Consider the following 21,793-nt stretch of genomic DNA (forward strand, 5'->3'; position numbering starts at 1 on the left):
ACAGGGTCTTGCTGAGTTGATCAGGGCCTCGATAAATTGCTGAGGCTGGCCTTGAACTCGAGATCCTCCTGTCTCAGCCTCCGGAGCTGCTGGGATTACAGGCGTGCACCATGGTGCTGGGCTGTTTTTCTGTTTTCATCCGTGGTTTTGCTCTTTGATGGACATTTGGGTTATCACCTGGGGCTCATTTTGACTCTGTCCCCCTCACTCCTGTATCTATCCAGATTCCAAGTCTTTTGTTTCTATGGCCCTGCCAGGGGTCTCTCCCCCTTCCTCATCCTCCCCCTTCCTCATCACCTCTCTAAGACAGGTCTTCAGTCCTGCCGCTTGGACCCCCGCAGTGGACTGTCCCCTGACCTCCCAGCCTCTGGCCTTTCTCCTCCAAGACATTCCTACACTCTGCTCCTGGAGTGATCACCCCCAAACCTGCCACCCATGTTGCCCCCTGCTCAGTGACCTTCCAAGGTCCCCGTTGATACTCACCAGAGCCGCTCAAGCTCCGAGGGGTGGAACTCCAGACTTTCTACCATCCGGTCCCCCACCTCTGTCCTTGTCACACCTGTGCTCCTGCCCGACCTGCCTTCCCATCCTTCCCCCGCATGACCACCTCTGCCCCCGCTGCTGACTTCCCCTGAAATGCCTCCTCTTTATTTTTTGCTCATTTAATTGCAACAGATACTCATGGAGCACCTGCCATGTTCCACCTCCAGGAGGTGAGGACCCGGCTGTAGCTTCTGTTCTAATGGAGCATCCATTAGAACATGTCTCATGGCCCACTTTGCGGTCAGGGTGGAGGGTGGCGTGGGCTTGGGAGTCCTCACAGGGGACCATCTGGGAGTCAGAAATAGAGAGGGACCCCACAGCCATGACAGGGAGCAGTGGCGGACAGGCCTGGTCTGTGGAGAGACGGCGACTGCGCCACCAGATACATTAATACCCACGAGGCTGGAGGCCGGAACTGGACTCTACTTAATAGAGCTCAGTAAAGTGGTACCACCTATGAATGGGGACAGAAGAGCTGTCTCAGCCCAGAATCACAAGCGGGAATCGACTCTCTACTTTGGGATGTTGGCACAAACGGAACCAACTCTGAGGAAGGGCAGCCCTAGACCTGTCCGTGTCCTACACTATCCTCCTGGTGAAGAAACTGACGTAGAAACTGGCCAGCATCAGGAATCCCTCCTCGTGGACACTGGCAACCATAAAACTACCCTCAGACAGGCCAGATGGCCCCGTCTATGGAGGATGATCCCACTGAATTCAAGCCTGTGCAGTTGAAATTTAAAGCATATTTAAAATATAGTACTAGGATCTGGAAAGCCAGGTCACAGACCTAGCAAATAGAACAATTTATATCTGAGTAACTAGAAGGAAAAGGAGCAATCCCCAAAGATCTTCAAAACAAATCTGTTTAAAATATTGGGAGATAGGGTGGAAGAAATAGAATTTATAAGATAGGAGATTTAAAAAAAACCTCTTCAATTAGATAGGAATAAAAGTCAAATAGAGACCCTAGAAATAAAAATAATGTAGTCTTCCCCCCCAAAAAAAAATGGCCTCCATACCCTAGAGACAGTTAAAGAGAAAATTAGGGAATTGTATGATAGATCTGAGGAAATAAGTCATAATGCAGTGTGGGGAAGACAAAGAGAAAATGTGAAAAAGAAGTAAAAAGACCTGGAGGATAGGAGGAGAAGCTACGATATAAATGTAGGCGTTGTGGAAGGAGAATGGAGAATCAAGAGAGGAGGAAACCAAAGCTGAGAATTTTGGAGAACTGAAGAAAGGTAGGAGACTGCAGACGGTGAGATCAAACCGAGTCGTGAGCAGTATGTAAATCAAACCCACCTTGGAAAATCACCAGGTCCAAAAATAGGAGAAAGGTTCTCTCTTCAAAGCGCCCTCTGATCTAAGTATGGGTTTCCTTAGAGTCCCCCCAGGGTTTAGAACCTCTAGGTCCATGGGGGTTGGGGTGGGAACAGGAACTGCTGGAACTGACCAGTCTTTGCTAAACCTCTGGCACCTTAAGGGGGTAGCTCATTCGATTATTGATATTTTCCCATAATCTATGGCAATATTAATAAGAGAAATGTGCTGAGTGACTCATGTAGGCCGGATACTGTGTTGAGGTGTTCTGTGTACTTTCTAAACCTCATCATGCCTTTGCAAAGTGGGCATTATGCTATTAGTTCTTGTTGCATAACACTCTGAAATTCAGGGGCTTAACACAACACGGTCACAGGGTCCCTATGGGGCAGGAATCCAGGAGCAGCTGAGTGGGCTGGTTCTGGCACAGGGTCTCTCGCTGGCTGCAGTGTGGTGTCATCCAGGGCTGCAGTCATGCGTGGGTGGCCGTGCTGGGGACTCCACTTTCCAGCTGACTCACAGGAGCTGGGGAGGCTTCAGCTCCTCCCCAAGCAGGCCTCTCCTTAGTGACAGCAGAGCCGGCCTTCTCCAGAGCTGACCAAGATGGAAATCAGGCTTTTCAACCTCATCTGTATCCTATTGGTCACCCAGCTCGTACAAAGTGAAGAGGGGAAGACCAGGAGGACATCTTAGAGACAGTCCCCCATGGACCCTTTGCACACAGAAATCTGAGGCTGAAAGAGGAGCTACCTACAGGGGGTCACTAAGCCACTAAGTGGAATAATACAGACATTTTGAGAAATTCTTAGACTTGCAGGCACAAAGTATGTATTCATTTAATCCTCCCAGTAACCCCAGGAAGGGATAATATTCTCCATTTTACAGATGGGGAAGGAAAGGCAGGAGAGGGTAGCAACAGCCACAAATCCACGTGGTCCACATGGTCCACAGCGCCATGCCTCTGCCCTAAGCCTCCTCCATCTGACCCTGGATTCCCAGGGCTCGTCATCCCGTGGTGTCCCTCCAGACCTGCGCACTCCCACCAGACTGAGTTAGCCCTGAACGTGCCTCCAGTGCGACTGTGCCAACAGCAGGGCTCGCAGAGGTCACTGTGGCAGGGTGTTCGGTCCCAGCCCTCGCCTCACTGCTGGGTCTGACTGCCTGATCCGCCTCATCCAGGTGCGGTGGACCAAGACCGCAGGCAGCGCGTCCGACAAGTTCCAGGAGACGTCGGTGTTCAACGAGACCCTGCGCATCGAGCGCATCGCGCGCACGCAGGGTGGTCGCTACTACTGCAAGGCGGAGAACGGCGTGGGCGTGCCGGCCATCAAGTCCATCCGCGTGGATGTGCAGTGTGAGTACAGGTCCTCGGCTCCCTGCGCCCTGGCCGCCCCACCCTGGGCCAGGTGGGGAAGGGTACAGGATGGAGAAGTGGCACCTCGGTGTGGGGAGGTGGTAGAGACTTTCTGTCTTGGGGACTAGAGTTGTCTCTGTTGTCCCTCCTCCCCGTGTGTCCCTGTACCTTTTACACTTGCCCTTCTGTCATCCCATATGAGTTTTGAAACATCCCTGCAAAGTGGGCAGGACAGGCTGAATTATACCCCTTCCACAGCTCAGAAAACTGAGGTACCCAAGGCATGTGATGTGCCACGGGCATAGGGTAGGACAATGTCTATCTGAATGGAGAACCCAGGGACCTCCCCCATGATCTGATGCTCTTCCCACCGTATCTCGCATCTCTGATTCTGCCCCAGGGGCAGCTGAGGCTCCCCAAATGCCTATAAGACCCTGCACCCACCCACACACTGACCCAGTCAACAAGCCTGGCTGGACATGAGGGTCTTTCAGGCATCTTTTTAAAAAATACTTCCAGAGGTTCTGATAGAAATGATAAAAAATGTGGCCTGACATGAGGATTAAAAAAAAAAAACTTATTTAGAGCATTAATCTACATCTAATAGAATGCACTGATCGTAAGCTATCAGTTCCATCCCTTCTTATGCAGCACGTGTATGTGCAAACACTCTCCATTTCAAGATGTGGAGCATTTTCAGGAGCCTAGAAAGTTCCCTCTCCCAGCCAGCAATGCCCCCAGAGGCAATCGCTGTTCTGACACCATCACTGAGCAGGGCCTGGGGGCCAGGATTAGGAAGAAGCCCTCCCTGTGGGTCTGTTGTGCACCAGGGTGGAAAGCCACCAGGTGAGTCGAATTCACCAGTGAGGAAACCGAGGCCCAGAGAGAGGGGACTTGGGCAGGTTTCACTATAAATTCACAGCCGAACAGGGAGTCGAACCAGGGTTCCCTAATTTCTGGTCCCGTAGCTCCTTCCTCTATCCCATGGTGGGCGGGCATGGGTCTGGACGGGTGTCTTGACCCACATGCTGGTCCCCGAGGAGGTGTAGCTGGGAGGAGTCTGGGAAGCCATCAGCCCCAGTCCCCTGCCTCTAATTGGTGGGTCAAGCTTAAAGGGCTGAGGGCAGCACCTGGCTTTCTGGAAACATCCTTTGAGCTTCCAGCAAAGGAGCTTCTCAGAGAAAGCTGAGCCGCTCACCTTGGGGACATTCCTTCCTGACTCCTGGGGACTGTGTGCTGCAGACCTGGACGAGCCAGTGCTGACGGTGCATCAGACCGTGAGTGACGTGCGAGGCAACTTCTACCAGGAGAAGACGGTGTTCCTGCGCTGCACGGTCAACTCCAACCCGCCCGCCCGCTTCATCTGGAAGCGGGGCTCAGACACCCTGTCCCACAGCCAGGACAACGGGGTGGACATCTATGAGCCCCTCTACACCCAGGTCAGGAGGGGCAGCTGGCTCAGCCCACAATCCTCCCCCTCAGCCCCCAAGGAGAGGCTGAGGCCCCCTGATGTGGACTTCTCCGGGTGGCCTGGCCTCCCTAGCTCGCTTCCTGGGTCAGAGGCACGGATGCTGATTGCAGCGTGACAGCCTGGGGCTGGTGGAGTCAGAGCAGAAAGGTCAGGGAGCAGCGGTGAGGACAGGGGTCCCTCCAAGGCAACATGCTCTCCAGAAGTGCCAGTTAGAAGGTCCCAGAGGGACAGGCTAGCTCCTGCCTGCCGCCCACTGACAGTATCAGAAACCCATGGCGGGTGCTGAAGGCATTGGGGGCAGGGAGATGTCTCCCAAGGGCCCTCTGGGGTCCCAGGAGGTGGTGCTGAGGCCGTCCTGCTAGGGAGGGCTTTTGGAGGTAGCTTTCAGAGCCCTCCGTGTGGCCTGCAGGCCAGCCCCATGTGGGTTGTGAGAGGGAACAGGACACTCGCCCCACCCCTCCATTTCCCAGAACAGGAAAACTGAGGTCCTGGCCAGGGTGTGCCAGTGCAGCCTCAGAGCCAGAGGAGCCGGTGGAGAGGCGTTGCAGGGGGCAGGGAGAGCGGCCCCACCCAGGCTCGGGGTCCCTGGGCTGAGTGTGTGGGTGGGGACTGGGAAAGTGGGGACTTGGAGAGGAATTTGCTGCTGCCTGTGGGCTGGGTCAAGGAGGGTGGGGGTCCCTGGAGAGCCCAGCAGGATCCTCACGCCAGCGGTTCCCTGCTGCCCAGGGGGAGACCAAGGTCCTGAAGCTGAAGAACCTGCGGCCCCAGGACTATGCCAGCTACACCTGCCAGGTGTCTGTACGTAACGTGTGTGGCATCCCAGACAAGGCCATCACCTTCCGGCTCACCAACACCACGGGTACAGGCGCTTCCCGGCCCACGCCCCTTGCCCGCCTGGGCCAAGTCCCCAGCCAGGAGACAGTGCCCCCCACCACGTCCAGTCCCGTCCCCTCTGCCTGCTCCTGTCTCCCCTCTCCTTCCTCCCACCCCCCGCCCAGGTTTCCCCAGCCCCTTCATCTCATCCTCCTCTAGTCACCACGGTCCCCTAAGACCCCACCTCCTGTCCCCTTAGCACCGCCAGCCCTCAAGTTGTCTGTGAACGAAACTCTGGTGGTGAACCCTGGGGAGAACGTGACGGTGCAGTGTCTGCTGACAGGTGGGGACCCCCTGCCCCAGCTGCAGTGGTCCCACGGGCCTGGTCCATTGCCTCTGGGTGCTCTGGCCCAGGGTGGCACCCTCAGCATCCCGTCAGCGCAGGCCCGGGACTCTGGCTACTACAACTGCACAGCCACCAACAACGTGGGCAACCCTGCCAAGAAGACTGTCAACCTGCTGGTGCGATGTAAGTGGCCTCAGGAGGGGTGGGAGGGAGACTGTGAGGCAGACAGGGCCCCTGTCCTCCAGGAGCTACCAGTGAACTGGGCAAGGGGCCTGGGCTTCCCCTGGGCAGGTGAGGTTTCCCTGCAATTCAGTCATCTGCCAGCAGATGGCAGAAGGACTAACATTTGTCCTTTAGTTAGAATACACATGTGTTTGCCAGATACAATCTCAGCAATCCAAGAAGGTGCATGGGCTGGTATTGATCACCTACAGTTTGTTTGTGTTTAGATTGGGGTGTGGATGCTGCAAAAAGCTAACTGTGAACACTCCAGAAATTTCCTGGCTTCCTCCCTTTACAGTGGTTTCTACATGATTAACTGGATTTAAGTGAAAATAACACACATTTCCACATGCTTTATATGCAAATCCTTAATAGCAAATCATTTCTGTGACTCTGAAGATAATTACTGAGGGTGAAAATGATACAAAAATTGGAGCGCAGTCTCAGGAAGCACAGACCTTTCCTCCCTAACCCTCGGCCTCAGTAGTTCCACCAATGACTGTTCACCATGGTCTCGCTTTTGCTATTCTGATTTGAGGAGAAACTTCAAATTCTTCTACTTGTACAGCTTTAGGTGGTTTTGTTTTTAAGATCTAGGCTTGTTCCCAGCTCCTTTTTTTTTTTTTTTGGTGGGTGCTAGGGATTGAATTCAGGGGCACTCGACCACTAGGCCACATCCCCAGCCCTATTTTGTATTTTTTTTAGAGACTGGGTCTCACTGAGTTGCTTAGCACCTTGCTCTTGCTGAGGCTGGCTTTGAACTTGCAATCCTCCTGCCTCAGCCTCCTGTGCTGAGGATTACAGGGATTATAGGTATGGGCCACCGTGCCTGGCCTCATTCTTAGCTCTTTAGCCAAAGTACAACTGCTACCAAATTTCGTTGAGAGTCTGATGACATTGGCTCTGTTCGTGTCTCACTGACCAGTTAGTTTTTTCTGACTCTCCTCACAGAAAGAAGTTAGCTCTCTCTGGACTTACACTTAGTCAGATGGAGAAAGAAATAGGTGGATGTGGTAGCATGTACCTGTAATCCTAACGACTAAGGAGGCTGAGGCAGGAGGATCACAAGTTCAAGGCCAGCCTCAGCAATTTAGTGAAACCCTGTCTCCAAAACAACAACAACAACAATAACAAGAAATAGTGGCTGATGACTACTTTTTCCTTTGACGGAACTTTTCCTATCAGAAGATTATTTCCCTCCACCTGATTCCATTTGGACTTTAAAACCTGAGTTGGTGAGATCTCAGTTTACATTGGCACTATGATCGCGTCTCAGGGTGACTCTGTTGCTTGTTTTGCCCGGGCCAGTCCTGATTTGTGGCTGTTGTACTGGCGTCCTTTCCAATTAACACCCAACCTATTAAAAACTCCAGCTCTTGGCTTCAAACAAGATCCACATTTTTAAAAGGCCAGAGTCTTTTCTTTCTATCTCTGTATTTTAATGTAATTGCATGGAAGATGATTGTTTTGGTCTTTTATTATAAAATCACACAGAGTTGTTGCAGAGAGTCAACCAGCACAAAAGGGAAAAAAATGTACAAATTAATTGCCCTTCCATTTCCCCAAGTTCTACTCTTTAGATGGAAACAAGGTGCCGCCTTCCAGGTTGGGATTTTGCATATTCAAGACTTAATACAAAACTAGCTGGGTGGGGTGGTGCACCCTTGGAATCCCAGCAGCTCAGGAGGCTAAGGCAGGAGGATCTCAAGTTCAAAGCCAGCCTCGGCAACTTAGTGAGGCCCTGAGCAACTCAGTAAGACCCTGTTCCTAAATAAAATACAAAAAGGGCTGGGGATGTGGCTCAGGGGTCAAGTATTCCTGAGGTCCATCCATAGTACCCAAAAATAAAACAATTAAAAAAAAAACAGAGAGAAAAGGATTTAATGAAAAATTAAAAATACAGCCGTGTAGTGGTCCAGTTAGCCAAACTGCCTAAACCCCATCTTTGTGAAATGGGGACAATAAAGCAGCCCCCACAAGACTGTGGGATGGGTTAAATGAAGTGCCTAGGACAGTACCCCTCGCTGGGAGCGCGTCCATCGGCAGTGGCTGTCGGGTTACCAGACTCGCTGTCCTGCAGGGAGCTTTACAGACTTTTGGAAGCCATCGAGGGAGCAGAACAGCTTCCGAGCAGAGAAAAGCAATGGCCTCTCCTGGGGGTGGGTTGCAGCCCCCAACCTCCAGGAGGACCTGTTTCGGGGGAGGCCGGGTTGGGTGGGGGTGGGACCCCGCCTCTGGGCCAGGCCCCGTCACCCTTCCCTCCCGCCCCCCTGCAGCCATGAAGAATGCCACCTTCCAGATCACCCCCGACGTGATCAAGGAGAGCGAGAACATCCAGCTGGGACAGGACCTGAAGCTGTCCTGCCACGTGGATGCAGTGCCCCAGGAGAAGGTGACCTACCAGTGGTTCAAGAACGGCAAGCCGGCACGCATGTCCAAGAGGCTGCTGGTGACCCGCAATGACCCCGAGTTGCCTGCCGTCACCAGCAGCCTGGAGCTCATCGACCTGCACTTCAGCGACTACGGCACCTACCTGTGCATGGCTTCCTTCCCGGGGGCGCCGGTGCCCGACCTCAGCGTGGAGGTCAACATCTCCTCCGAGACAGGTGGGCAGCTGGAGGGGCATCCAGGGAGCCAGAGAGGCCCAGGATGGGGAGGTGGGGGCCGTAGCTTGGGAAAGTGAGCCGAGTGCCATCTGTTCATGCTGCACACTTTATGAAGTCCCTGTTATATGCCAGGCACTGGGCTAGGCCCTGGAGTACAGTGGGTGGGAGGAATAGGCTTTGTCCTCATTGAGCTTCATAGGAAGGCAAACATTTTTTCAGATAGCCTCATAAATAAATAGATTATTGAGAACTGTGATACAGGAGAGTCTAGGGAGTTTCCTGGGATGGGATATTTGAGAGAGGGTCAGGATTTTATTAGGCAAAGGACAGCAAGGGAAGTTTAGAAAACAGCAATGCCAGCCCCAAGGAATTATCATGTGCAAAGGCACTGAGGCATCTGGAGAACTGAAGGGAGGGGTGTGTGGCTGGGAGAATGGAGTGAGATGTACTGGGAGGGGTCATCAGGGTTAGATTATGTCCAGTCTTATAGCTGGGTTAGCTTGCTTAGATTGCATAGCATAGTACCATAGATGGCAGCTTCAGTAGCTGAAATGTATTTTTCATGGTTCTAGAGGTTAAGTCTGAGATCAAGGTCAGCAGGGCTGGTTTCCTCTGAGGCTTCTCTTCTTGGCTTGTAGATGGCCACCATCTCCCTCTGTCTTCCAGGGTCTTTCTTCTGTGCATGTCTATGTCCTAATGTTGGACACTAGTCCTGGATGAGGGAGCACCCTTCTGACTTCATGTAACTAGGATTACTTCTCCTGTCCCCCTCCCTAGTATACACACATTCTGAGGCAGTACTGGGTTTTTTTTTACTTTAACAGATCAATTTGGTAGGGGGGAGCACAATTCAGCTCATAACAGGTCATGGGAAGGATTGGGGTCTTTATTGCTAGAACAACAGTAATAAATAATAATGAAATGAAAATGGCTGACATTTACTCTTTACTGTGTGTTCTGATGATTTTATGTTTTTCTTGTTCACTTTGTGATTTACCTAGTGGTCTAATCTCTCAGTAGTAGTTTATCTTATCATTTTTACAGTTGGAGAAACTTAGGCTCAGAAGGTTGGAGAAACTTAGTTAAGGTTATACTACAGTCAGCGGTGGAGCGGGCAGAGCCAGGCAGCCTGGCTTCAGGGCCTGCACTGAGAACAACAGGCTGTTGGAAGGGAGCTCTTGAGACTCCCCAGAATGTCTCTATCCCAGGCATCTTGTATGGGGGAGCAGGCTGGCTTTGGGCGGCTATTCACACGACCAGATGCAGAAGTGAGGACTCTCCTTGTTAGGAGTCTCTCCTCCTTGGGCTCTTTAACTCTCTGACCTCAGTTTCTCTCAGTGACAGATTGACCAGAGGCCTAACCCTTCCTGACATCTCTACAAGGGGAGACCCAGTGATCCTGGAGAGGTCAGGAAAGGCTTCTCCCCCAGAACCCACAGATGCCGCAGATCAATGCACGGACCGCTCTGGGCTAGGTCTCCTTGAGAATCTGGGGATCCAGAAGTGAATGTCACAGCTCCCTCCTCGGAGCTCTCTGCCTGGCCAAGGGGGGAGAGGCATGTTGGGGAGGCAGTTAGCAAGGCAGGAAATGGCAGGGAAAACTCTGGAATTGAGACGTGGAAGTGAAGGAGGTGTCTGTGGGTCAATCTGGGGGCACTGAGAAGCTGTACCAGGCTGCCTGGGGAAGTCGGAGAAAGCTTCTCAGAAGAGGAGTCCTCCCTGTGAGCCTTGGAAGATATGTTGGGATTTGCAAGGCAGGGGGACAAGCCCAGACAGAATGGGGGTGTTCCCCAAATGCAGGAGATTTGCTGTGTCCAGGGAGTGTTTCTTACAAGTGAATCCTGCACGGGCAGCAGGGGCTGGAGCTTAGGCCTTGTTTGCAGCGCTGAGGGGTTTGAGCTCTAAGGTGGCTGCCCGGACAGGGAGAGCAGCTCTTTAGCCCGCGCGGATGGAGAGGGTTGGGAGCTGGGATGTTTTACAAGTCAGCAAGGGGCCCAGGGCTGTTTCTCCATTTGGCTTATAGATCTGGTGCCTAGGGCATGGCAGATTTTTAAGAGTCCTTGGAAATGATTTAGACCTGGAAAAAATAAATGAACTGGCTTCAAAATACAAAGAGAAAAACTGCAAAAATAAAGGCAATAAACGTCTCAATGTTTATAAGATATAAATGATGTTTATAGATATCTGGACCTTAGCTTGCCTGGTAGAGTTATTTACAAATAATAATTTGCCATTTAATTCTATTTAATGTTAAATACTTAAGTTTTCATGATAAAATGCATGGATGCATTTTAATTTGTTTGATGTGGTTTATGGGATGGGACCCAGGGAAGTCTTCAAAAGACTCTTCATTTGTGCCATGTGTTGGGTTGGATTAGATTCAGCTGTGAATAACAGAATTCTAATTAATGGTGGCTTAGGGGCTGCGGGGTAGCTCAGTGCTAGAACCTTGCCCAGCCCACTCAGGCTCTGGGTTTGATCCCCAGCAGCACCACCACCACTACCAAAAAAAAAAAAAAAAAAAAAAAAAAAAACAAACCACAAAAAAACCAAAAAACCCAGGTGCCTTGGACAATGTAGGTGTGCATCAATTCTTCAGGCAGATATCTGCTGTGGAGCAGTGTGCCTTTGTGCAGGGCTGCGGGTTCCATCTACCTTGCTGTTCCATCATCCTTAGCATGAGTCACTTTATCTTGGAATGGCACAGTCTCTTCATTTTAAAAAGACCTTTATTTTCCCTCATCATCCATTGGCCAGAATTCAGTTATGTGGCTACAACTACTCATGGCTGTGCGCCCTGCTAAAGGCATTTATTACTCTGGAAGAAAAGGTAGGGCTGTCGGGGGACTAGAGGCTGTAATAATACTCCAGAGGAGAAAAGATAAAGGTTTTAACTGAGGCAGGGCCAGGGTTAGGAGAGAGGGACTTGAGAGAGGAGAGATTTAGAAATGCACAAAAGGTGGAATCCCCAGTACTTAGTTGTGTTGGAGAAGAAGAAACAGGCCAGGCGGACTCCAGGTCTCTTGGAATAGGGGGACCCTGAGGTAGAGATGTAGGAAGGAGGTGGTACTGTCAGGGAGGGTGGGTTTTGCTTTGGGGGTTCTGAAGGTCCCAGGGGAATCTGGGGTAGGGGAAGGAAGCACCTAAGAGGAAGGAGAGCCCAGGCCTGGGCCGAGCCCTAACTTCCTGCCTGCTGTCGCCTGCTCCTCCTGCAGTGCCGCCCACCATCAGCGTGCCCAAGGGCAGGGCGGTGGTGACGGTGCGCGAGGGCTCCCCCGCGGAGCTCCAATGCGAGGTGCGAGGCAAGCCCCGGCCGCCCGTGCTCTGGTCCCGCGTGGACAAGGAGGCTGCCCTGCTGCCCTCGGGGCTGCCCCTGGAGGAGACCGCCGATGGGAAGCTGCAGCTGGAGCGCGTGAGCCGGGACATGAGCGGGACCTACCGCTGCCAGACGGCTCGCTACAATGGCTTCAACGTGCGCCCTCGCGAGGCCCAGGTGCAGCTGAACGTGCAGTGTGAGTCTCCCCCACCCACCAGACCACCTTCCGAGCCTGGCGCTTCTCCACCATCCATCACCCCCTCAGCCCAACCAACCCCTCCACTACTGCCCGCCTCAAATCTCCTGGACCCGGGATCTGTGTCCCTTGCCGCAATTCCCCCATCAAATGTCTCATCCTCATTTCCAGTGACCTGTGAACATAGAAATAACTTGATTTTGATAGATCAAAACGGGATTTTAAAGGAGGAGGAAGGATCCTCAAGGGGAACGCAGTATGATAACAAAACGTTGAAAACTCACTAATGCCCAACATTAATTCATTGAACCCCCACAGTCCTATGACTAGATCCTATTATGCCTCCCTTTTCACAAATAGGGGACCCGAGGCACAGAGAAGTCAAGTGACTTGTCTAAATTCTCACAGCTAGATGACAGCAGGGCTGAGACTTGAACCTAGCCATCTGGCTCTCGAGATAGTGCTGTAAACCCCGATATTACATGGGGTGTGATGGTGAGGGCCCCACTTAAGGCACAACTAGAGGTCCACCCGGGCAGCGGGGCTGGACGGAATGGGCAGGAGGGAGTGAGCATCCGCGGGCCAGGGAGGCATGAGCGTGGCTCTTGTGTGACCGTGTTGTGAGTTTGAATCCTCCCTGAGATCCTTCGGGGCTGGGAGGGTCACAGGACTAAGAGCGAGTGCGTCGCCTCCCCTCGGGGTCGCTCCCCAGTCCCCACTCGGTGGGGAGAGGCCCAGCTAACTGCTGTCCCCACCGCCGCCCCCAGTCCCCCCGGAGGTGGAGCCCACTTCCCAGGATGTGCGCCAGGCCCTGGGCCGCCCCGTGCTCCTGCGCTGCTCGCTACTTCGAGGCAGCCCCCAGCGCATCGCCTCGGCCGTGTGGCGCTTCAAAGGGCAGCTGCTGCCGCCGCCGGCCGTCCTCCCCGCCGCCGCGGAGGCCCCGGACCACGCCGAGCTGCGCCTGGACGCCGTAACCCGTGAAACCAGCGGCAGCTACGAGTGCAGCGTCTCCAACGACGTGGGTTCGGCGGCCTGCCTCTTCCAGGTCTCGGGTGAGCGTCCCGTCGGCCCCACCCCGCCCACACCCTCACCGACCTGGGGCAAGGCCCCTTCCCCGTCTCGGACCCTGCCATCCCTGACTGCGCCAGTTCCTTTAATGTCCGCCTGCACCAGTCATGAATCCAAGCTTTTCCAAGACCCGCCCAAGCCAGGTGCAGAGCCCGCCTGATGCCACCCAGATCCAATTTTTGAGGTCCTCTTACAGCGCTGCCCACTCCAGACAGCGAGCTAGGTCCCCTCCACTCACGCCCTCTCTAGATCTAGGCCTTCCCCTTTCAAGGGGCACTCATACTTGTCCTAAGCCCCGCCCACTATAGCTGAGTCCCTTTCCTTGGCCTCTTACAGCCACACCCCTTTCAAACCCAGCTTTCACCAAGCTTAGGCTCTTGGGGTTAAAGACCCACCTGCGCAGCATCTAGGCCCCGCCTACAGGACGCATAAGCTCCACCCCCTATACCCTTGTCCAATCCCAGCTCTGTGCTTCCAGCCTACAGCCCCGCCCACACTCCATCCTGGGTCCTAGCCCTAAGGCAACCATCTCGGTTCTCACTCCTCCTTGGTCCCAGGGCCGGCAGATGGACGCGACGGTAGTGTAGAGGGGAGAAAATGCTCCTCAGCAGCTTCTCTGGAGTGTCAGGGCTGGAGCTGGGTCCGCCAGCACACATCCCCTGAGCTGTCACTCCAGAGGTACAGGCCCTTTAGTGCCCAGAAATTCCCGTCAGCTCCAACTCTACACCAAGGCATTCCCTGGCAGTGGAAGGTCAGAAAGGCATGGAAGTCATGGAGAGGGTCGAGGGGGACAAAGAGGCGCTGCTTGGTCGGACACCAACCCCTCCTTTTTCCTTCATTTGGGAAGTGCCACCTTCCTGCCTGGGCCGCTGGGCCCTGGAGGAGAGTTGCAGGCCACCCGTCCTCCATTCCACCGCACTCAGTTTTTCCAACAGCCCCTAAATGCCTGGGTGTCCCTTCAACTCTTGTTCTGGTCCCCCCACTTGACAGCCGGGGGCTAGGCCTGCAGGCCTGGCCACCTTCCCAGCCCCTTCCCCACCCACTCAGCCCTGCTAGTCAGAGGCCCCTGTGACATTTCCCACCTCCTTCCCTTCTCCCCTGTTCTCCCACACTCTCCCTGGCTCCCCACCTTTTGGCCTGTATCCATTTCCTCTCTTCCTTTCCTCTCAATATCCCTGATCCTTCTTTGTGTCTTTCCCCCAATTCTCCCTAATATCCCTTCCCTGTGTCCAAATTCCCAAATTTCCCCTTTCCCTTTTTCTTCCATGACTTTTCCTCTTTGTTCTCACCAATATCATCTCTTGGGACCTGCAATCTCCCTTCTCTCCATCTCCACCGCCCCTCCTCCCCACCCTCATCCTCCCTTTCCCCTCTTCTTCCAACATCACCTCTCCTCACATGGCTTCCTTTCTCTTTGTCTCCCTCCCATGTCCCCCCTCCTGTCTCCCTTTCCCACGCCTCCTTTCTCTGTCTCTCCCATCCCCACCCTTCCATGGGCCCGTGCCCCCCCTCCCTGCCCTCTCAGCCAAAGCCTACAGCCCGGAGTTTTACTTCGACACCCCCAACCCCACCCGCAGCCACAAGCTGTCCAAGAACTACTCCTACGTACTGCAGTGGACGCAGAGGGAGCCGGACGCTGTTGACCCTGTGCTCAACTACAGACTCAGTGTCCGCCAGGTGGGCCAAGGGGGAGCAGGGCCCTGAAGCAGGTGGGGCGTGGTGTGACTGGTCCTGGAAATGTTCCTCAAGGACAGAGGAAGGGTCTGGAGACAGGGACTCGGAAGCTTTGACCCTCTCATAAAAAACTCTTCAGAGGGGCAGAGAAAAAGTGTTCTGGATGTAGCAGCAGGAACTGGGAACCGCTAGGCACCTATCTTCCCTGGCACAGACCTGAGAGGTGGGCAAGAGATAGCTGGGTTCATGGGGGGGCCAGCATGGGGGGCCTGTGAGCAGGACATAGAATCTACTCGTGGGTGTGGAGGCTGGAGCGGGGCCTCTGCGATGCAGGCAGAGTCTGTGTGCGCTGTCCTGCCTGCCCTAATTCCGTGTGGTTCTCCCAGCCAGGAGGCAGGGGTGTGGAGGGTCAGAGTGTGGCTCTGGGGGACACTATGGAGGCTAGAGTTCAGCTTGGGCAAGCTTATGTCTTGTTTCACTTACTGATCTTAAAATGGAGGTTAGTTTTAATATTCTATCTCATTTGAGGATTCAATGAGTTCATTAATGGCAAAGCATTTAGAACTGCGTCCAACACACACTAACTGTTCCATACCTGGCAGCCCTGGGTAGAGAACCTGCAAGGGGCGACTGTCCCTTCTAATAGATGAGGAGTCCAAGGGCCCGATGTCCTAGGCCTTTGTTCTTTCTGCTTTCCCAAGTGCCAGCCCCCAACTCCCACCAGGTCACCCCAGGCTCTAGGCTGGTGCTCCAGTGGAGGGCGTGGCCTGCCGGGCATCTGGGAACTCCCTGTATCTACAGTTGAACCAGCACAATGCCATGGTCAAGGCCATCCCTGTGCGGCGTGTGGAGAAGGGGCAGCTGCTGGAATATCTCCTGACTGATCTCCGTGTGCCCCACAGCTATGAAGTCCGCCTCACGCCCTATACCACCTTTGGGGCTGGTGACATGGCTTCCCGCATCATCCACTACACAGAGCGTAGGTGACGGTGGTGGGGGGTGGGGAAGGGTGGGCCCAGCTCCTGCTCAGGGGCTCCCTCTACTCTCCCTGTGTGGTTCCTGAACTCGGAGCTCCCCACTGTGTGCTCTCTTACCCTGTCACCGTAGGCCAGGCTTGCTGGTCCCCAGTCCTGGCTCTGAGGACCTGTTCCCTCACCCCAAGCCCCGGCATCCTCTGCACAGCCCCACACTTGGTTTTGACCTGGTTTCCTTGCTTGCTTTCTCAGCCATCAACTCTCCGAACCTTTCAGGTAAGACCTCTGCACCCCATGTCTTCCCTTTCCCTTCAGGGGCACAAAGGCTCTCCTGGCAGGGGGGAGGGATTTTGAGAGAGACACAGAAAGGGACTTCTCCCTGTCATGGGGTCAGGGCCAGCCACCTGAGGCCTGGGATGGAGCCGTTTGCATCCAGGATATATTCTGGGGCTTAAAGGCTGGTTGTTGTTGGTGGTGGGGTGTACACTGTCCCCAAAGGGAAAAAGAAGGCAGGTTAATCCATACCCTCTGTTCCCCGGAGCAGGGCTCCCTAATCTGTGACCCACGAACCTCCAAGAGATCTGTGCATAGAATTCAAGGGGTACATGAACCTGGGGAGGGGCGTATAGTTATTTCCCTAACTTCTAGCAGATTTCAACATTCCTCTTCAATAATGAATACGCAACAAACCACAGGCAGCAAATCAGGACCCGTGACGTTGTCATCAGTGGAAATCCAGTGTTTTCCCATCATCTGACAGTTGTTGCAGACAGCTCTAAATATCATTTACATTCATTAGTATTTCAAAACTACAGTCGTGATTAGACCTAACATGAGATTTTGTGATTTAATTAGACAATAAAGCAGCCCAGTTATTACATAACAAATTATAAAAATATCTTGACAACTTTACTTCAATATAATTGATTTCCTTTGTAATTCTGTACATTTCATTTAATGTGTCTAAGATCGTTATTCTGAGACGGGATCCTTAAGCTTCACTGCATGTTGGAAGGGTCTGGGGCACAGAGCCTTGCTCTGGGAACAAGTGTGTCCTGAGCCTCTTCCTCTCTGCGGCTCCTCATGCCCTGATGCAGATAACACCTGCCACTTTGAGGACGAGAAGATCTGTGGCTACACCCAGGACCTGACAGACAACTTCGACTGGACGCGGCAGAATGCTCTCACCCAGAACCCCAAGCGCTCCCCCAATACCGGCCCCCCCACTGACATCAGTGGCACCCCTGAGGGTAAGGACATTGCCTGTGGCTGGGAATAGCAGGGAGGGGGCTGGGCCCATGCAGCCCCGTTTTGAGGGTGGAGGACCTCAGGGATCCTCAGGGATCCTCAGGGATCCCCTGAGAAGGCGCAGCCCTGTCCTCAGAGGGAGGACAGAACTCTGTCCCCACTGAGGAGCAGGAAAAAGAGACATTAGCCATGGCGTTCAGAACGCACAGCCTCTGCCCAGAGCCCTGGGCTGCACTGTGAGGGCTGTGGGGAGGGCAGGGTGAGGTCGGGAGGCCGTCAGAGGCCGGGGCGGGGGGGGGGGGGGGACGTGAGGAGGAGCCTGGTGGCACATCTCCCCCTCCCTGCAGGCTACTACATGTTCATTGAGACATCGAGGCCCCGGGAGCTGGGGGACCGTGCGAGGCTGGTGAGTCCCCTCTACAATGCCAGTGCCAAGTTCTACTGCGTGTCTTTCTTCTACCACATGTACGGGAAGCACATCGGTGAGTCTGGGACAAGGAGTCTGCCCGAGAGCATGCCGGGTGCAGGGAAGAGGGGCCGCAGGAGGTCGGGGGCTGGCCCACTCGAGGCCCGAGCCTCCCCACTCGGCTAAACCACGGTCCTTGAAGGGACCTGGCAGAAGGTTGGCCAGGGGAGGAGACCACCTCAGCTGTCTGAGGTTTTGAGGTGATCACAGCTTCCTGAGTGCAAATGAAAAGGGTCTAACAGGAGGAGGTGGAAGTCGTGCAGGGGATGGAGGAACAACCGCGCATTGGCATATACCGCGGGCCTGCCAGATGCCAGGGATGTCCGTACAACTCAGAGAAGTTAAGCATTTGCCCGGGACCACACAGCACAGCCCTCATGTGGGACTGACTTCCCCAAGTCCTAAACTTGGGATGGAAGGGTGCTTCTTTATGAGACCTGAGAGGAAGTCTTGCTTCCTGAGCATGAGAGTACACTTCAGGAATGCTGTTGGGGAAGAGATGGCATTAATAGGGGTGTCACTTTAATCCATGAGCTCATCAGTTCAGCCAACGCTGGCTCTGCGGGTATCAGGTGCTGCGGGGCAGGAGATGGATGAGTTTCCTGTCTTCTTGTCACCTACAGCCCAGGGGGAGAGAGAGAGAGAGACAGACTGACATCAAACAACTAATGGCATCAGAGAGGAGTTAGGGGCCATCGTTGCAGTGGGGCCAAGACAGCTTGACCCACTCTTGGGGCTTGGTCCTAGGAGGTTCTGCTGAGGAAATGATGATTGTTAAAATTTTGTTTAGGTCTGGGAAAGGGCATGTATTTCCCCCAGGTCAAACGATTCAAAAAGGGTACATAATGAAGATGTCCCTCCTCTGCCACCCAGAGCCCCTCCCCAGAGACAATCAATAGACAGATTGGGGCATATCCCCAGGGATACTTTATGCCTTGAGAAGGCAGCATGCACACACACACACACACACACCTTCCCCTTCTGTGCACTGCCTTGTGCTCTCCTGCTCTTGGCGATCACCCTTTATCAGTCCACAGGGAGCTTCTAGTCGTTTTCCTCTGCTCTTAGTAGAGGAATGACTTTGAGCAAGCATACACCTCCAGGGTGGAGCCATGGGTCAAGGGGGGGGGGGTTGATGAAGCAGAATGGGTGGGGTGGGAGGTTCTGCACCCACAGGGGGCCCCGGGTCACCCACACAAACCAGTTTGCCCACGGATGGGTGTGAACTTTGGGGGAAGTTTTCTCTGGAGTAGTGAGGTGGGGGACCAGGATGGCTCAGCCCTGCCTGCCCAGCCCTCTGGTCTCCTTTCGGCTTCCCCAGTTAGAGGTGCCAGTTCTTGCTGGCTTGCCCCGGCCCCTCCCAGTTCCATCCTCACATCCCCTCTGTCTTGTCTTGGGTCTACTGGGACAGTTGGTCACTGTCCACTCAGGAGGGGCAGACCAGTGCCAGGAGGAGTGTGTTGGGTCCAGTTAGGGTCTGAGGATCTGGTCTTATGAACAGGGAGACAGAAAGCCCGAGGGGACAGTCTGTGTGACAGACAGATCTTGCTAAAGCTTCCAAGAGGCAGGTTTGAGTCCACCCAAGGAGGACCTTAGAAGCATCAGCTCTGCCCAGCCAAGGAGTGTGCTCTCTTGGGGAGATGCTGCTGTCTTGAGCAGCCGGTCCCTGGACAGGAGAGCTGTCCTGAAGGGATGCCGTGGAGGGGACTGCTGTCCTAAATCACGTTCCTCCCTGCTCAGGACCCTCTGAAGCCTCCCCCCCATCTTCTCCAGGTCTTCCACGGCTGCTCCAGCCCCCAGCCTGCTCCTCTGACCTTATTTGCTGCCCTTGGCTCTGGCACAGGGGGCTCCCTGCTTTTCTTTACAAACTTGAGGCACCTCCTGGTTTAGAGGCCTTTGCTCGTGATGCCCCCGAGTCGGCAACACTGTTCCCTCCCTTCACTTGGGTGTCCTCAAAGAGGTCCTGGACTGTCCCACCTGAAAGAGCTGTCTCCTTTCCCCTGTGCTATTTCCCTGTTTACCATCAGGAGAACACGAGGTCCACGAGAGCAGGGAGCTTTGTCTTGTTCTAGTGCCTGGAACATCCTCCGGCACATGCAAGTGCTCAGTGAGTTAAATGAATGAATGAATGACAGTGAGGCTGGGGCTTGGTGAGACCCCGGTGACTTCCAACCCTGAGATCCTATGAAGACCCTGATGACAGCCATGGAAGTTCTTCATTCAACATTTAATCACTGAGCACTGACAGGCATTTGGCCCCGACCACATTCCCTCAAGGAGTCTGATAGGGAAGCGGCTGTGGCTCCCCTGGATTGCCATCCCACAGAGTGGACAGTGGCCTGCGTGGGGAGCCGTGGCTGATGGACTCAGGGTTTATGGGCAGGATCGTAGGCTCCCAGTGAAGCCTAGGAAGGCTTCCTGGAGGAAGAGGCATTTCAGAGACATCTTGCAGACAGATCAAGAAGGATCTGGTCAGGGGGGCCTGGTGGGGAGGCATCTTGAGCAGTGGGAAAGGCCAGGATGGGCAAGCTGGAGTGGACCCTGACTCTGCATGTGGCCCCTTATGGAGGTGGCGAGGAAGACAGGGAGGAAGGAAGCGAGCAATTCACTCGTAGGAGGGGTGGAGGGTCTTGGGCTCTGGCTGACCCCTGTGGGGGGATGTCAGGAAGCCCCTGCACCGAGCAGACCTTGTTCCTGATGGAGCGCACAGAGAAGGGGACAGGAATTTTTTTTTTTTTTTTTGAGCAGTGAAAAAGCAGCCCTGAAGGGTGCCCGTGGTGGAGGAGGAAGGAGAGGCGAGGGGACTGTCTTCGGACCCCAGGGGGTGGGGACAGATCTCTAAGCAGGGAAGACGGGGTGGTCCCTTTGGGGCTAGTAAGGACCCTAAAGGACATTGGGCCTTGAGTCCTGCCAATGTCACCCGTTCTGCTGGGTGCTCCTCGGCCTGACTCTCCTGCTGGGGAGGGGTGCTTCTCACTGTGGTCTCTCCCCTCCCCGCCCGCCCCCCAGTGCCTGGCAGCTCTGGGCACCAGCTGTCCCCAGGCCTTGTGTCTCGCCGGCACTCCTTGGTCCCAGCCAACTCTTTTCAATCCAGGCAGGTAACATTTGGTGGCCCCCCCCCACTGGGGGGCAGGTCTATCTGGTGTCACAGATGGTGTGGCTTTGTCTGTGGGTAGTGCCATGGAAATGCCAGCCACCAGGCGCCATCTAAGATTGATTCCTCTTCCCTCTGAGCCAGGTCTCTCATGTCACGGGGGGCTCGAGGTGGGCTACAAAGAGACGGGAAAGGACATGGGCATTGCCTGAGTGCTCTGAGCCCAGCCGTGACCCCTCCTTCTCTCTAGCGCCCCTCGGCACCCCTAGGATTGCAGATCCCTGAGTCTGTGGGCAGATGGCTCAGCGCCTCCCGGCTAATGCCTCAGAGATCTCACTCTCAGTCATCACTATGAAGCATGGGACCTAATATTCTTAGATCAGCATTAGAGAAGTCATGGTTAGGAAGGGCCACCTTTATTCACCATTTACAAGTATTTTAAAGTAAATATTAAAAAGTTGAAGTCCCCAGCTCCACGTTCAGAATCGCGTACGGCCATGGTGTGCAACTGTGCTGTTGGGAAGGTCTGCTTTGTGCTAAGATAGAGGTCCCGCTGCCCGGGACGGCTCCTGTCTAGAGGGGACAGGTGGTGTGTGGGGTCAGGTTGGTTGATTGACAGGGAAGGAAAGATCCGAACTGCCACCGTCCTCTCCTTCTGGCTGTGGTCCCCTGCTCACCATGGCAATGACAAGTTGCACCAGGTGTGCGGACAGGGAGAAGGTCCCATCCCTCGGGGGCAGCCGTGTGGGTGGCTTGGTGAGTGCAGGCAGTGACCCCCTCTCTTCTCACCCGCCACAGGCTCCCTCAACCTCCTTGTGCGGTCCCGGAACAAAGGGGCTCTGGACACACACGCCTGGTCCCTCAGTGGCAATAAGGGCAACGTGTGGCAGCAGGCCCATGTGCCCATCAACCCCAGTGGGCCCTTCCAGGTGAGTCCATGGGGCCCAGAGGCTCTCCCAGGCTTGGGGTCGCCTGGACAGGAAGCACTCGGGTTGTCCTCGGGCTCGCTCCCGGGGCTCCAAGGAGGAAAGCAGGCTGCGGGGCTCCCCTTGAGGGGAAGGGGTTGGGGCGGGGGTCCC

The 21,793-nt window shown here is 54.4% G+C and overlaps 1 protein-coding gene across 2 annotated transcripts in view; it reads left to right on the forward strand.

Annotated features, from left to right (window-relative positions):
- Positions 1 to 21,793, forward strand: part of Mdga1 (MAM domain containing glycosylphosphatidylinositol anchor 1) — a 52,273-nt gene that overhangs the window by 29,557 nt on the left and 923 nt on the right. The window contains exons 3-15 of one of the 2 annotated variants that reach the window (XM_026383667.2): positions 3,046 to 3,220; positions 4,463 to 4,659; positions 5,418 to 5,550; positions 5,764 to 6,033; positions 8,349 to 8,678; positions 11,894 to 12,190; positions 12,958 to 13,242; positions 14,784 to 14,935; positions 15,734 to 15,911; positions 16,159 to 16,182; positions 17,004 to 17,156; positions 17,502 to 17,636; positions 21,513 to 21,643. In XM_026383667.2, the coding sequence (XP_026239452.2) occupies positions 3,046 to 3,220; positions 4,463 to 4,659; positions 5,418 to 5,550; positions 5,764 to 6,033; positions 8,349 to 8,678; positions 11,894 to 12,190; positions 12,958 to 13,242; positions 14,784 to 14,935; positions 15,734 to 15,911; positions 16,159 to 16,182; positions 17,004 to 17,156; positions 17,502 to 17,636; positions 21,513 to 21,643 (2,460 nt within the window). The remainder of the gene's footprint in view (positions 1 to 3,045; positions 3,221 to 4,462; positions 4,660 to 5,417; positions 5,551 to 5,763; positions 6,034 to 8,348; positions 8,679 to 11,893; positions 12,191 to 12,957; positions 13,243 to 14,783; positions 14,936 to 15,733; positions 15,912 to 16,158; positions 16,183 to 17,003; positions 17,157 to 17,501; positions 17,637 to 21,512; positions 21,644 to 21,793) is intronic. The other variant, XM_077802001.1, reaches the window with a different exon arrangement.

This window comes from Urocitellus parryii, chromosome 8 (genome assembly GCF_045843805.1).
Source record: "Urocitellus parryii isolate mUroPar1 chromosome 8, mUroPar1.hap1, whole genome shotgun sequence".
NCBI lineage: Eukaryota > Metazoa > Chordata > Mammalia > Rodentia > Sciuridae > Urocitellus > Urocitellus parryii.